The sequence below is a fragment of the Carica papaya genome, chromosome 2, assembly GCF_054855325.1.
Source record: "Carica papaya isolate Zhongbai chromosome 2, ASM5485532v1, whole genome shotgun sequence".
NCBI classification, from domain to species: domain Eukaryota; kingdom Viridiplantae; phylum Streptophyta; class Magnoliopsida; order Brassicales; family Caricaceae; genus Carica; species Carica papaya.
The window spans coordinates 28,097,699-28,115,324 of NC_142310.1; the positions used below are offsets into that span (position 1 = coordinate 28,097,699).

General features: G+C 35.0%; 1 protein-coding gene across 1 annotated transcript; it reads left to right on the plus strand.

Moving 5' to 3' along the window:
- The first annotated feature begins 13,212 nt into the window (after positions 1 to 13,212).
- Positions 13,213 to 14,320, plus strand: LOC110809959 (protein DMP3-like). Its single transcript, XM_022035952.2, has one exon. The coding sequence runs from the start codon at positions 13,335 to 13,337 to the stop codon at positions 14,007 to 14,009; it is 675 nt and encodes a 224-aa protein (XP_021891644.1). The 5' UTR covers positions 13,213 to 13,334; the 3' UTR covers positions 14,010 to 14,320.
- Positions 14,321 to 17,626: the final 3,306 nt, after the last annotated feature.

A 17,626-nucleotide genomic window follows, 5' to 3' on the forward strand; every position in this document is an offset into this window, starting at 1 on the left:
TTAAATAAGAAGGGTTTCTATAAGATCAATTCCTTTGATGCCTTTAAATGAAATTGTGTGAATTCCTAATCATGTTGATTGATCTTGGGTTCCGCATCATTTGGTATCAGAGTTTTGGCTCCATATAAATCTATTATCTTTTACTTATGTACTTTTAAATTCTTGCACCGTTTATTTATTTGTTTATCTACTAAAAAAAAAGATCATCTCATACATCGATCCAAGTAAGACATAACGTCACTTGATGCTTTTTTGACTTGATAAAATCATTGTTGAGTACCAATTAGTTTTTTAATTTACTTTTCTTGCAATTTTGTTTCCTGTGCAAAAAAGAAAAAGAAAACGAAAGAAATGAAGAAAGGAAGAGAGAAAATAAAGGAAATAAATGAAAGAAATCTCATCGAAAAAGTACTTACATTTTTGGTATTCAACCATCCATCTTTGAAACGATGCAAGAACCACCTCTACATAAGGCAAAAGCTTTCTTTATTTTACAATTTTTTTATAATCACGTGCATTCATACTTACATAATTCATTAAAGACTATATTTTTTTTATATAGAATGTAATGTGCATCGGGAGTAGATTGGTAAGAATATTTTCGGTTTTTTTCTTGAGACAATATCGAATCCCTACATCTTCTATAAACCGTCGACTTTTTTTACTCTCAGTTTCTTTTATTGTTCTAAACTTTAGTTCTCTAATACATCTAAGCATTTAAATTGTATCTTAGATCTTAGCGTAATTGATAACACACTACCTCTTTCTTTGTGTGTTATACTCTTTCTTCTAGTATTTGTTCTATAGGACTCCTTGCGATATCTTAAAACAATACTTGAGAATATTTTGATTCAAGAGGATCTATCCAGCACTCAACTTTAGGGTAGGAGATAGGAAGGTGAAAGGCAAAAGTGTGTGAGATTATTAGAGGATAAAAGTTAAGTGAGTGAAATATGAGAAAATTGGTGAAAAAAAAAACTTTTTTTAACTAATCCTTTTATAGGAAATCTTCTTAAAATGTTAAGTGAGAATCAAAGCTCCGCTAACATAATGCTCCTTATGGAGGTTATGCATGCAGAATTGGCACCACTTAGTCAGAAGGTAGATAACTTGAGTAATGGTCGAAGTGAAACAAGACACAGGATCCTTAATACAAGGCGGCCTAGAACTCAACATCCTAAAAATGAGGCCTGGTCCTGTAATGATGAGGGGAAAGATAGGGTGTAGAGGAGAGAAAAAAAGGAGGGATAATAATATCAACTCCATCAAGATGAGAATACCACCTTTCAAGGGTAGGAATAATGCTGAAGCATACCTGGAATGGGAGATGAATGTAGAATTAGTCTTTGATTGCCATAACTACCACGAAGAAAAGAAGATCAAACTAGCAGCAGTAGAGTTCACTTACTATGCCTTAGTGTAGTGGGATCAACTACTCCTCACTAGACGATGTAATAGAGAGCGACCAATTTCCTATTGGAGAAATATGAAAGTAATCATGCGAAAAAAGTTCGTACCCTCTTACTACTATAGAGAGATACATCAAAAGTTACAACATTTAACATAAGAGTCTATGTCCGTTGAGAACTATCACAAGGAGATGGAGATGGAGATGGAGATGGCCATGATCAGGGTCAATATAGAAAAAAATCCCGAAGTAACCATGACAAGATTCCTTGGAGGTCTCAATAGAGACATCGCTAACATGGTGGAATTATAGCACTATATGGAGGTGGAAAACATGGTGTACATGACCATGAAAATCGAGAGACAGCTCAAGTATAAAAGGTAGGGCATATCATATGTCACCCCTACCTATAGCTCAGAATGGCCTAAGAAAGAAGAAAACAAGGGAACAAACGAGAAGAATAAAAAGTCCACTTTACTTGATACAAAAGGTATGATATCTAACTCATCTCAAAAGTATAGTACAATTAAATGTTTTAAGTGTCTCAGAATCGAACATATGGCTTCTCAATGCTTAAATAAGAAGATCATGCTATTGAGAGATTATGGTGGAATTGATAGTGTTAGTGATTACGAGAGTGAAGATAATGATAACATGCCACCATTATAAGATGTTGAGGAAAGTATTGAATATCCGACTCAGGGGGAAGCTTTGGTTATCTAGAGAGTTCTAAACATCCAAGTTAAGTTGGAAGAAAGTAACAGAGATAGAATATCTTCCACACTCGTTGCCTTATAAATGGGAAGGTATGTAGTCTCATTATAAATGGGGGTAGTTGCACCAACGTTGTTAGTACTATTCTAGTTGATAAACTTGGGTTGACATACACGCACCATCCTCACCCTTACAAGTTGCAGTGGTTGACTGATTGTGAAGAGATAAAAATGACTAAGCAGGTATTAATTTCATTTTTTTGGGCAATACACTGATAAAATACGTTGTGATATTGTGCCCATGCATGCTAGTCACATCATATTTAGAAAACCCTGGCAATATGATAAGCGTGCAACTTATGATGACTATAGGAATCGTTATTCCTTTAGCATGAGTAGTTGAATTTTACAGAGGCACCACTATTACTTGAGGAGGTATTCAAAGATTAGTAGTAACTCAAAAACTCTATAAAGTCTGGTGGAAATAAAAGATTGAGGAACATGAAAAAAGAATGTTACTATATGGAACAAGAGCTAAGGAGACCATCTTTTAAGAAAAAATTATTAACTCACCTTAAACCCTCTTTATTAAATAGTGTTATTTTGCAGGACATTTTCTCAAATAAAATAGGATTGGTGAAACTCCTACATAAGAAGTGTCCGATTCGAGGATGAATCGTTTTTTAAAGGGGAGAAGATGATGTGAGCATGGACATGGACTAGAAAGAGAAGACACAATCCAAAGAAAAAGGAGGAAATAAGCTAAAAAGGAGATCTTATGGCTAGCCTTAAATTTTCATGTCTCCCTATTAATTTGGTCATAATCTCTTTTAATTAAAATGGAAGACTAAATCTATCTTACTTAAGAAATTAGTTTTTAATTTTTAATTTTAAATTTATTTCTTATGTAATTGCAAATTAAATTAAGAGATTTTATTTTTCTTTTTATTTACTTGGCTTAACCTAGAAATAAATCACCAAGTCTTCATTGTAAGACATTCAGAAATTATTTCAATAATATTAAGAGTATTTCTTTTCAAGAGATGCTCTTCTACCATCTTATTAAGTAATGAGTGGATCTACTTATCAAGGTATGACCTAGTTGCGTTTTTTATTTTATTTCTTTCATTTCCGGTGACCTTAGTTTCTATCATTCTTGATAGTGGGTTAAGTAGGAAGAGTTTTTATAGGATCAATTCCTTTGATGCCTTTAAATGAAATTGTGTGAGTTTTTGATCACGTTAGTTGATCTTGGGTTCTATATCAAAAAGTATGAGCTACACCAGCTTAGTAAAAATATCAATGTTTTACCACTGATACAGGAAATTAAAGGTTTGTACAAATTATAAAACAACCAATAGAGCTTATTTTCCTTTGTTAAGTAAATTCATTTAACTAAAAATATTAATTCCTCACTCATCTGTAAGTTTTTAAATGCTGTTTATAAAAAAAACGAATTAGAATAGTAATTCACCTTTTACATTTTAAAAGACCAATAATAATTAATATTTACCATTTTTACTTATTTACCGGTGCCACTAGGGGTCCATAGGAGTTCCCACCACACATGGACCAAATATCCATTCAATGAATCAATCGGTCATCCCCATACCCCGTCTGGTGATAGGCGCCAAATACATCACCGTCTCAATACCATGTCTAGTAATGATTGTGATCAAAATAATTCTCAACCCCCTCTGGTATAGGATTTTTCAGTCTCATTCAACTGAGGATAACATCCACGGTAGGGTTTATCCTATATACTAGATCCGTACACTCTTTCCTATGACACCTAACAAGCCCTTAAATTTAACAATGTTACTTACATATATAAGTTCTCATTACTATCTAGCCACTAAATACGTGCAAAACTTACATTTTGTAATTATAGAAAAATGGAATGATCATTTAGTAGTCGATATAAATTAAGACTCAATAATTCATTAAAACATAATTAAGATATTCGTTGTAAACTGATAAAACAGAATAAAGACGAAAATGGTTTGAGTAGACTAAATGGACAAGAAAAATAATTAAAATCAATATATTAAAGTACATGAAGTAGTAGTAGGCAATTAAGATAATATAACAATAAATGGGCAATACGGATAAGATAGAGACAATTATACATTGATCGATTACTAGCTCCATCTGTGACTTATATTTATTTAATCAAGGGGTCGCCAACATTTATAATTTTTTATTTATTATTTATTTTATTTTAACCGTAACGGGAGAAAGAGTGAGGGATTCTTACCCTAGTTTGGTATCCAGAACATCTCTTTTTTACTACACTTTCCAGTTCCTGAATTTTTTAGGTTTTTCTACTAAAATCAAAACATACATAAAATATCATAGAAATACGCAAAAAAAAAAGGCCCAAAAAGGGTCAAAATTCTCACAAGGGACGAGTTTAGGATTTCAACACGGCGGCACCACCATGCTCTGCCACTAGTTCTGCCTTCTACGGCTCCTCCTCTTCGTCAAGCAAGTTTTGGCTGATTCTGGGTAAAAACCTGCACGAATCGGGTTAGGTGACTTCTGTTGGTGGAAAAATAAGGAAAATTGAAACTTACTGGCTGTTTGGGTTTTCCAATGTGGCGGCTCTGCCACTTCTTCCTCATTGTCATGGTCCTCCTTCGGTTGCCCTACACCAAAAATATGTTAGATAATCTATGGTCAAGAAACATAAGAAAACGAAAAAAGATTTCGGGCTCATAAGAGGGATTTTTCGATTTTATGTGTGGCGGCTCAGCCAAGCTTCGCCCTTCATTTTTGGCTTCCACTCGAATTTTTTGGCATCGATAAGGGTTTTGAGTAGCTTAAATAGAAAAACAAAACGAACGAGAGAGAAATTCACTTATCAGTGTCAGTTTGGCTTCTCTTTCGACCACCCTTTTTTTTATTCTTTGGCGAACTGGTTACGACTAGGGTTAGGATTTTGGTGGAAGAGGAGTTTAAATACTCATCTTCTCTCGATCTAGGTCATTTGTTTGGGTCCGCATGGGTCGATCTCCACCGTCGGATCTCGTTTATTGGGGTAGCAAATCAAGGCTATCAGATTGAAAGCATGTAGATTGTTTAATTGCGGCTAATGGGGAAATAGATCTGGGTCATTCGTGCGCGCGAGAGTGAATTTGGGTCGTTGGATCAGTTGGCACACGAATTACCTGTGTGGCCTCCCGCATGGAACGCCTACTGGCATGTCTGCCACGCAGTGCATGGCGACTGGCCATGTTGCTGACGTGATCATCCTACATGGCCATTTTTTTCATTTTTGTACTTTGGCCCCAGTTTTCAAATTTTTATTTCAAGTGAGTTCTTTCTTATTTTCAGTTTGGCCTCTCCATTTTAAAATTATTTTTAAATATATCCAAAATGTCTATTTCTTCAAAAATTCTAAAAAAAAATTAAAATTAACAAATTTAAAATTATTATTAAAATAAATTTTATCATCCCGAGCCTAAATTCCAAGCTCGGGGTGTTACAACTCTCCCTTTCTTAAGAAAATATGGTCCCTCAAATAGCTACCCTCCCACTAGTCAAACAATTGAGGATATCGGGTCCTAAAGCTTATTCCAACTCCCAAGTGGTCTTGTTTTGTGAGTGATTTTGTCATAAGATCTTAATAAAAGAATTTTTTATGTTGCGAAATACTCTACTTTTTCAGTCCAAAATACTAACCAATACCTTCTCGTAAGATAAATTCTCTTGAAGTGGAAGTGGCTTGTAAGACAAAACATGTGAGGGGTCATGGTTATACTTGCGTAACATTGACACATAGAAGACGTTATGGACTCTGGATAGTTCTAGAAGTAGTGCTAGCCGTAGGTGGATATTACAATCTTGTCCAAAATCTCAAACGATCTAATAAACATGGGGTTCAACTTCTCCCTCTTTCTAAACCTAGTGATACCCTTAAAGGGGATGACCTTAAGAAATAATTTAATCGTCTTTCTCAAATTTTAAATCTCTCATTCGGGTGTCCACATAACTTTTCTGTCTACTCTGGGCCATTTGGATATTTCTTTTGATTTTAACAATCCTTGTTGTGGTCTCATCTATAAGATCTGGGCCAATCAATTTTCTGTCGCCCACTTCTTTCCAACAGATCAATAATCTACAAGGTCAGCCATATAATTTCTCATAAACCATACCAATATATACTTGATAATTGTTATTGTAACCGAACTCTACCAAGGGTAGGTGGTCATCTTAGTGCCTTTTGAAATTTAGAACACAAGCTCTGAGCATATCCTCCAATGTACAAATGGTTTGCTCTGAATGTCCACTTGTTTGGGGTGGAATATTGTGCTAAGAAACAATTTCATCCCCATTACTTGTTGAAATTTTGTCCAAAATCGAGAAGTGAACCTGGAGTCCATGTCTTATACCACTATCACCGGAACTCCATGTATTCTGACTATCTCCCAAATATAGATTCTAGCTAGTTTATCTCAGGGAACAGTCATTCTTATGATAAGAAAATGAGAGGACTTAGTGAGTTAGTCAATAATCACCTATATTGTGTCATGTCCAAACGTGTCCTAGACAACCCTGTTATAAAATTTATGGTGATATATTTTTATTTCCACTATAGGATTGGTAATGACTGAAATAGCCCGTCTAGGTATTGATGCTCTCCCTTGACCTGTTGGCATACAAAACACTTAGAGACAAAATCAATAATTTTTTTTTCATCTCGTTCCACCAGAATTGGGACTGCATACTTTATTGCATCTTAGTACTTCTCGGATGCATAGTGAACTTTAAACTGTGAGTCTTTGTCATGATATCATTTTTTAATTTACTATCACTAGGAACACATAACCTATTTTAGAACCTAAGAAACCCATCGACAGAGACTCGAAATTCTAAGTTTAAACCCTGTTCTGTATCCATTCTGAGAGCTATTAGAGTGGGATCATTTAATTGAGCCTCTTTTATTCTCTAGATTAATTCGGGTTGAATTGCTATATGGGCTAGACATGTAGCCCTTTTAAAATTTTAGAGCTGTATTTGCTGCATAGCCTTCATCACCCTTATTCAGAAACGATTATGTGAGCTAATATACCTGCATTCTTCCTACTATGGGTGTCGGCTAACACATTACCCTTATTCGAATGATATAAGATCTTACAATTGTAATCCTTGAGGAGCTCTATCCAACGTCTCTGACACATGTTGATATCCTTCTGAGTGAATATATGCTTTAAACTCTTATGGTCTTTATAAATTTCAAATATTTTTCCATATAAGTAGTGGCCTAGGTCTTCAAAGCGTGGATAATGGAGGGAAGTTCCAGGTCGTGGATGGAGTAATTCTTTTCATAAGTTTTTAACTGCATGGACCCATAAGCTATGACCTTCCCATTCTGCATTAGAACGCAACTCAATCCTTAGTAAGACGCATCATTATATACTGTATATCCACCTGTTCTGTTCGACAGAACCAAGACTAGTGCAGGAGCCAATCATTTCTTAAATTCTTTAAAATTCTTTCACATTTTTCATTCCACTCAAACTTGACGTTTTTCTTCATAAGTCGTGTATGGGGGACGACTATACTTGAAAATCCTTCTACAAACCTGCAGTAATAACCTGCCATACCCAAAAAGTTTTGAACTTCCTTAATCGAAGTCAACTTTTTCTAACCTATTACTGCATCAAACTTATCGAAATTCACTGACACTCCATTCTTTAATATTATGTGCCCCATGAAGGAAGTTTGCTCAAGCTAAAACTCACACTTACTCAATTTTACACAGTTTTTTTTTCCTGAAAACCTATAAGACCTGAGTCAGATACTGAGTATGTTCCTCTATACTCTTTGAATAGGTCAGGATATCATCAATGAATACTATAATGAACTGATCTAAGAATGACATGAGGTCCATGTTCATCAAATCCATAAAGATCGCAAGTGCATTAGTTAATCTGAATGACATGACTAAGAACTCATAGTGCCCATATCGGGTTATGAATGTCATTTTAGAGATATTTTCTGCTTTGATCTTTACCTGATGGTATCTCGAACGTAGGTCAATATTGGAAAAAAATATGAGAACCTTGTAATTAATTAAAAAGATCATCAATCCTGGGAAGGGGGTACTTGTTCTTGATTGAGATCCTGTTCAATTTTCTGTAGTCAATATACAACCTTAAATACCCATCACTTTTTCTTGCGAACGTGACTCCAGCATCCCAAAGGGATATGCTATACCGGATGAACCAATTATCTTGCAACTCTTTGATCTGTTTCTTTAGTTCTTTCATCTCGATATGACTCATTCAATATGGGACAACCGAGATGAGGTAAGTACCAGGCTGAAGATCTATGATAAATTCCACTTCTCGATCTACTAGCATTCCTGGTAGTTCATCAGGGAATATGTCTAGAAAATCTCAGATAATAGGAATATCTTAAATACAAATCTCTCTCTTAGGCTTGCCTAACGTAGAAAAGAATAGCTGAGTTAAGAGCATTTGATAAATAATGTAGTTACCACATGTGAATAATATCTATAACTTTTATTAATATTTGAAAAACTCTTTGTTAGGAATATTAAATACAAACTTCTTATGCAAATAGTCCACAGTGGCATGATACGTCGCTAGCCAGTTTATTCCCAGAATTACATCAAATTCCTTGTGTCAAGTGTCATAAAATTTATGCTCAATTTTCTATCTGCTATTTCTATTATACAAGCTTTGTACATAACATTTTCCAGTAATGTCTTATTCCCAGGTATAAACACAAACAATATAAAATTAAAACTTTCAAGTAACACATTTAAATTTTGAGTAAAAGCATGTGAAACAAAAGAATGTGAAACACCAATATCAATTAAAATATGTGTAAGGTGGTTGTAGATAGTGTATGTACCCTATATTATGTTCGGGTTGGCTTCAATATTCTGTTGGGTAAGTGTATAGACTTTGCTTTTGACTGCGAGTCTGGCCTGATTCTGATTCTATGGACATTTTCTTGCGTAGTGTTGAGTGCATTCCCATACACACGACAGGTGTTATTGAGGCGATAATAAGGTCGGTCTCCATGATTTTTACCACAGTGCCGATAAATTTTATTGCGTCTTATTATCGAAGCTTGGGAAGGAGCTTGAGTTGTGGGCTTTGGTCTCTTATTCTGCTGGTTCAATGCAGTAGTTGTTAGCATATGATGTGGAACCGAGGGCTTAAAGTTGCCCATGCTGGGAAAAAATATGGAGGTTCCTTTCTATTAACTGTGTATTGGCCAAAACTGTTGAGTAAGTGCTAAGCTCGAACATATACAACTGCTGTTTGGTTTCAGGATGAAAACTCCACTCAAACCTTCTTTCCTTTCTGCCTTCGTCTGTCATGCGCTCAGGAGAGTCTCGACCTAATTTCAAAAATTTTCGAGCATACTCTGATACTGACAAATCTCCCTGAACCAAGTGTGCAAACTTCATATCCTTCAGATGTCGAAGGTATTCTCGAAGGTACTCAATATTAAAAACCAAAAACTGTTCTCAGGTGACTGGGGTGGGTAAGGTAGCTTGCTTCAATTGCCACTAACGTCTTGCCTCATCTACGAGCATATAAGTGGTAAGGACAACCTTATGTTCGGGAACTATTCCAAAAATTGCGAAGGCCTTCTCTGTTTCTGCTAGCCAATATTCAGCTTCTTCAAAAAGTGGAAGTCTCTACAAAAGTAGATGAGTTAAGTCTCTTATACCTCTCAATGTAGTTTGGGTCCATAACAGGTGGAGCTGGGTCTTGCTTAAGGGGAACTAAATTATGCTGGGGAGGGATCGGGTGGCCCTGTGGTGGCACCTTGTTGTATGGTGGGGGCACCAGATTGTATTGCGGCAATACCGAATAATATAGTGGAGGAGTAGGGTTATGTCGTGGTGGCGTTGGATCCTTTCGGCGTGGAGGTGGCTCATACTGTGGCAGTGGTAGAGGGGGATCAAGTAACTCCCTTATCTCCTCCCTAGCCTACTAGGCAGAGATGAGTCTCTTCAGCATCTTAAAGAGCTAATCGACATCCTCCTAAACCAATCCCTCCTAGGCTGCTCTATTTAGTAGGAGTCTTCCTCTACTCATGTCCTTGTACCTATATTTTACAACAAAGATTTGATATTCAGGTTGTATTAAATTATTCTAACCCAATGTGCAATGGTTTCAAGGAACGCGGTTCTGATACCAACTATAAAGACCCAAATGCAAGTAATAAAATAATACTAAAATTTATTAATTTACGAAAGTAGTTTAAAATTTAAGGTTATATTTCTTACACAGTTTAATTGAAATGCCCAATAGAGCTACAAGAATACCTTTGAAGAACATAAAAGAAAGAAAAATATAATTCGAAAAACCTATGTGATCAATCTCTACTGTGCAACTGGAAAAATGAGAGATAATTTTTTAGCTAGTTTTATTGTTGTTCAGATCAAGGTCTTGGTTGTGTTAATATGAAATAGTTAATAATAAAGGGGTGAGCGACACTAACTCAGTAAGAATATCAATACTTTACTACCAATAAAAAAAATCATAAAACAACCAATGGAGCTCATTTTTCTTTCTTAAATAAAATCATTTAACTGAAAATATTAATTTCTTGCTCACTTGTAAGTTCTTAGATGCTATTTATGAAGAAATAACTAGAATAGTAATTCATCTTATATATTTTAAAAGACCAAGAATAATTAACTTTTACTATTTTTATTTACTTATCGATGCCGCTGGGGGTCCATAGGAGTTTCCACCACACGTGGGTCAAATATCTATTCAATGAATCAACTGATCATCCCATACCTCGTTCGGTAATGAACGCCAAAAACACCATTGCCTCAATACCCCGTCTGATAATGAAGGTGATCAAAGCAATTCCCAACCCCTACTGATATAGGATTTCTCAGCCTCATTCGATTGAGGGTAACGTCAACGGTAGGGTTTACCTTATGTACTAGGTCCGTAAACCCTTTTCCATGATACCCTGTGAGCCCTTAAATTTAACAATGTTACTTAAATATATAAGTTTCCATTACTATCTAGCCACTAAAAACATGCAAAACTCACATTTCGCAATTACAAGAAAATGGAATGATCATTTAATAGTCGATATAAATTAAGACTCAATGATTTAATAAAACGTAATTAAGACATTCATTACAAACTTATAAAATGAAATAAAGATGAAAATGGTTTGAGTAGACTAAATGGATAAGAAAAGTAATTAAAATTAATATATTAAAGTACACGAAGTAATAGTAGGCAATTAAGGTAATATAACAACAAATAGGTAACATGGATAAGATAGGGACAATATACACTAACCGGTTATTGGCTCCATCGGTAACCAGTATTTAACTAATCAAGGGGTCGCCAACATTTATAATTTTCTATTTATTATTAATTTAACTTTAATTTAACCATAATGGGAGAAAAGGTAAGGGATTCTTACTCAATTTGGTGTTTGGAACATCGCCTTTATTACAATGCTTTCCGATGGTTCCCGGTTCTTGAATTTCTTAGATTTTTCAGCTAAAGCCAAATCATACGTTAAATATCATGGAAATACACAAAAAAACAACCCAAAAATCTCAATGAGGGCTAGTTTAAGATTTCGACACGACAGCGTCACTGTGCTTCGCTGTCGATTACGCCTTCTATAACGGCACCACCATGCTTCGTCACCAATTCTGCCTTTTGCGGCGGCTCCTCCTCTCGGTTAGACCAGTTTCGGTCAGTTTTAGGTAAAAACCTACGCCATTTGGGGTTAGGTAACTTTTGTTGGTGGAAAAAGGAGGAAAACCAAAACTTACCGGTGGTTCGAGTTTTTTGGTGCGGCGGCTCCGTCACTTCGTCCTCACAGTCACGGTCCTTTGGTTGCCCTACACCGAAAATATGTTAGATAACCTATAGTCGAGAAACAGAAGAAAACGAAAAAAGAATTCGAGCTCACCAGAGGGTTTTTTGACTTTGTTCGTTCTGTTTTTCCATTCTAAACTACCTAAAACCCTCATCGACGCGGTTTTGGTCTTCGATGCGGCAGCGATGGTGGTGGACTTCTCTTTCGGCCGCCCTTATTCTTTTTCTCTAACGAATTGGTTGCGGTTAAGGTTAGGGTTTTGGTGGAATGGGAGTTTAAATACTCATCTTCTCTCAATTCGGGCCATCCGTTTGGGTCTGCATGTGCTGATCTCTACCGTCGGATCTCACTTATTTGGGAAGCAAATCAAGGTCGTTCGATTAAAGGCACATGGACCTTCGATTGCACTTGATGAGGAAACAGATTTGGATCGTTCATGTGCGCGGGAGTGAATTCGGGCCATTGGATTGGTTGGCACACGGATTGCCTACGTGACCTCCCGCGTGGAATGTATACTGGCGTGTCTTCCACGCAGTGCACGACGACTGGCTGTGCTGTTGACGTGGCCGTCCTGCGTGGTCACTTTTTTTTATTTTTGTAATTTGGCCCCAGTTTTTAAATTTTTATTTTAAATTGGTCATTTCTTATTTTTAGTTTGTTTCATCCCTTTTAAAATTATTTTCAAATATATCAAAAATACATATTTTTTCAAAAATTCTAAAATTTTTTTAACATATATTAGATATTCTAGTGCTGAGATTCAAGTTTTAATAGGGAGAGCTATATTTAGGAAAAGAAAATAGACTATAAATAAATGTAGGATAAAAACAAAATTTTATATTAAACTTAATTACTCTAATTTAGATTAATTGTTTAATTTTTAACGTTAAGAGACGTAACATAAATCAACCAATGTTTTGTTATTATGTTAAATAGAAAAAAAAAAGAAGAGAAAAAGAAATTAGGAAGTATTATTTTTACAATTATTTTAATTTTTAATTAATTAGACCTAATATTTTATATAAATAAAAATGAATACAATAAAATATATCCAGTTGTAAATGAAGACATGGGCCATAAATGTTTAATTTTTTTTTAAAAAAAAAATTATATGGTCTTATATATAATAATTCCAGTAATTAATATAAATTAAAAAAGGGTTCAAAATTATTTAAAGAGGAAAAAAAATAATACTCTTTGTAACGTAACGCGTTGAAGAAATAAATAATGTCGTTTATAACTTTGAAGGCAAGTGATCCATCGCTATATAATCTCACTTCTCACAAATTAAAATCCAATTTTCAACCATTGCCAATATCAGATTTGTTTTCTCCAAGACTCCAAATTTACAGGAAGAAATGACGTCGCTCCGGCTGAGAACAACGGAACCGTCAACCAGTTTAAGTAGCTCAAGTAGCAGCGACAAGGAACCGGAGGGCCCGGAAACTCCCAAATCTCCAACACCTCCGCCGTCTCTGACCCGGAGAGCCATTTCCCAAACCCTGACCAGCACCGCAAACCTCGCCAATCTCCTTCCCACGGGAACTCTCATGGCTTTCCAGCTCCTCACCCCTACTTTCACCAACAACGGATCCTGCGACTCCGTCACGCGATCCATGACTTTCCTCCTTCTCGCCCTCCTCGCTCTCTCCTGCTTCCTCGCCTCCTTCACGGACAGCGTAAAGTCAACGGTCGACGGACAGGTCTACTACGGATTCGCCACCGCGAATGGGCTTTGGCTGTTTGATTATCCGGATGACCCGTCGGGTTCGGATCTCCCGGACTTGAGGAAGTACCGAGTTCGGGTTATTGACTGGGTGCACGGAGTTTTGTCGGTTATTGTGTTTGGGGTAATGGCGGTGAGAGATAAGAATGTGGTGAGTTGCTTTTACCCGACGACGGAGCATGAAACGGAGGAGATACTGAGTGTTGCTCCGATTGGAGTTGGCCTGATTTGCAGTCTATTGTTTGTGGCTTTTCCGACGAGGAGACATGGAATTGGGTATCCTATTACTGGAACAGCTGGTAAATAATACCTAATTTCTTCTCAAAACAAACCCTAGAAGGTCGATGAAGATGAAGTAAAGTTTGTAATCGTAAACTGTTTGATTTCAAAGGTCGAACAGCAAGAAGCCTGAAATTTTTTTTTTGAAGGGCTGAAGTTCATTTTGTTTCACATTGTGAAAAAATTATATTCCTTACGACTCTTTCCAAGTAGTGGAAACGTGCATGGAAATTTTATTATTATGAACAAATTTACAAGTCAAGTTCGTTGTAAAGACGTGAAAGAGTGTTGTGTTAATTTTTTATTCCTTCTTGACGTAAAAGAAAGTAGTTGTATGTATACTTATGCACGTTACATATATATATATATATATATATTTTGGATGAGGGTATAAGTTGAGACACATATCCATAACTCATATATATATATATTATTAATATAAGGCAATTAAGATATTAAAAATATATTTCTAACATTAAAAAATGTGAAACTAGTTTTATATAGTGTGTCACATTGTATCATATTCATAGAACAAGTTATGTATTAGTAATGATCATGACCCGTATTATATATGTTTATATATCATTTATCTTTTTTATATTTAACTCGGTATGAACTAATCTTAGTTTATTGAGATTATTAATTTCTCCAATAATCTTTATTTTGACACATATGACTTTTACATTTACATCAATAAATTTTTATCTATTACTTATAAAGATTATTAATAAAAATCCTCCACCCCTCATAATATATATAACTTCCATGGTTGTAATAATTTGTAAAAAAAAAAAAAAGTAAACTCTTATAAATAATAATTTTCTCATTAAACAATTAAGTAAAATAAAACACTACCAAATTCACTGTTTTATTAGTAGCCACTAATCATCTCTAGCAACACATTATTTTGTAATTTAATTCCTTTTTTAATTCATAAATGAACCAAATTATGAAGTTTATAAACCTCCATAATCATAATAAATATGTAGGTTAAAATAATGATTTAATTCATATAATATTTTCTTTTAGCAAAATTAGTTTATATATTTTTAGAAAATTTTTAATTTAATATTCAATTTTAACATAAGTTAACATTATTATATTGAGGTGTTATGTGTTAAATTTATTGATACGTAATACATTTTTATTTGTATGAGGGTTAGTCGAATGCAATATCAAAGATTGTATGATAGTTGATATAATATTTATTTTAATGTGATATGTCTAAATTGAACTAAATAAAAAAAAATTCTCAAATCCCAAAAATGCATCTCTAGTCACTATATTTATCCATGGCTTTCTCGAGCTTTGGTATATTTAGAGCCATTAGCTTTTTGTTCTCTCAGTTCTCGGTTATTACTTCATTGCCTCTAACCTTCGCGACTATGACAACATCGACCCTCATTCTATCAAATCCTACATTGTTCTCCACATTGTGTTGCTCCACTCCTTATACCATATTTGAATCGTACTAGACTTGGAGATGATTGGAGCAGCTTTAACGATAGATATTGGTGTTGACAAGAAGTCAAGTCATCTTGTCATGTTAAACTAGGAAAATAATTAGAAAGAGGGATGTAACAACCCAGAAATACCAAAGGAAATAAATTAGTTAGGGTTTACATTCCTTACGCAATAACTTAAAGTATCAAATAGTGTTACAAGAATTATCATTTTGAAGGAAATATAAAAAATTAAGGAAATAAATAGAAAATAAATAAAACTAGCATCCTACTCGCAACTCTTTTGTGAATCGAGCTCTAGATTTTAGTCCTCTCGATCTAAAATAGTTAATAAAGGAATGAGTTATACTAGATCAGTAAAAATATCACACTACTCACTGACACAGAATTAAATATTGGTAGAAAAATTAAAACAACTAATGGAGCTCTTAATTAAGCAAATTCATTTATCATAAACAAAATCATTTACCGTCTACTTACCGTAGCGAGATTTATAAAATAACTTATAGAGACAATAACATAACACATATCACGATTTTATATGCAATTAGTTGGAACAACAATTTTCTCTTTTATCAGCCTATTAGTATCCATGGGAGTTCATAGGGATGTTCCCACAATGCGTGAACCTTTTTTTTAACATTTTCAATTAACAGACCGCCCTCATACCCCGTCTGGTATGAGCACCAAATTACTAAATCTCAATATCTTATCCGGTATGAGGGTAAAATGGGTCGTCCTCATACCCCGTCTGGTATGAGCGCCAAATTACCAAGTCTCAATTTAACTGCCCCAAAAATTCAAAAGGAATACATATAATAATCTGAGTGCGGAAGCGAAATAAAAGATTAAGGTTAATATCCTCTTACACAATAACTTAAAGTACTAAACAATATTACATAATAAGTTCTCTAAAAGAAATACGAGAAATGAAAAAAATAAAAGAAACTATAAAGTGTCTAGCATCTACTCGCCATTTTCTTGTGGATCGGACTACGGAACTAGGTCCTCCTGATCTGAAATGGTTAAATAAGAAATGAGCTACACTAGCCCAGTAAGGATATCACACTATATTACCGTCACAAAAGCAAAGGTTGGTAGAAAACCGAAAACAACCAATGAAGCACAAATTTTAAACCAATACAGTTATTTAATATAAAATCACTTATCTTTTTTTTTTTACCATTGGAGAACCTGTGAAAACAGTCTATAAAAACAATAACATCATACAGATCACAATTCATCCATAATCAGTAATATAAAACACATCATAAACCCGCATTTATTAACAATAACTGACTATCACTGTTTCTCATTTTTCACCAGCCTACTAATATCCATAGGGATCCATAGGAGTCCCCGCTATACGTGAACTATTCCCTTTAAACAATTTTAATTACATGACCATCCCCATACCCCATCTGGTATGAGCGCCAAAATAATAAACCTCAATACCCCATCCGGTATGAGGGTGAAGCGGACCGTTCCCCATACCCTGTTTGGTATGAGTGCCAAATGACCAAGTCTCCATACCCCAACCGGTATGAGACAACGTTCACGGTAGGGTTCCCTATGAACCCGGTCCGTCCATTATCTCATAGGATATCTAGTGAGGCTGTCATCTTATCCATTTTTCAAATCACATCTCATTTCTATTTGTCCTTAGTCTCCGTTACCAACTCAAATATAACTACATAAACAAGTAACGTGCATCCAATAAAGCAAGCAAATCTTAGATTCTCAAAATCAAACAGTAGTGAAGTAAGTAGTGATTCATACATTTAAAACCATAAAATAGATAAACCAGACATCATAATGTATTTAAACTGTAAAATAAATCAAGTAGGAATCGACAGGGAATAATGTCCAATTTTAGACTCCATTAGCAATCTTAATTAATTATGCATATCTATTAATTGTACAAAATACAATATTACCATTTATTCGAACTTTAATTCCATGATAGGAAATAGAGTGAGGGATCCTTACTTGATTTGATATCAAAAACTAGATTTTCACTGCGCCTACGGGCGGTCCCTAGGTTCCCTAAATTTTTCTCAGGAATTGAAACACGCTTACAGTGCCTACACATGTCCTAAATAACCTAAAAATCAGACCTAGGGCCTACTCGGCCAATTTCAAAATTTTGGCACGGCGGCTCCGCCGTACTCCGGCGACAGCG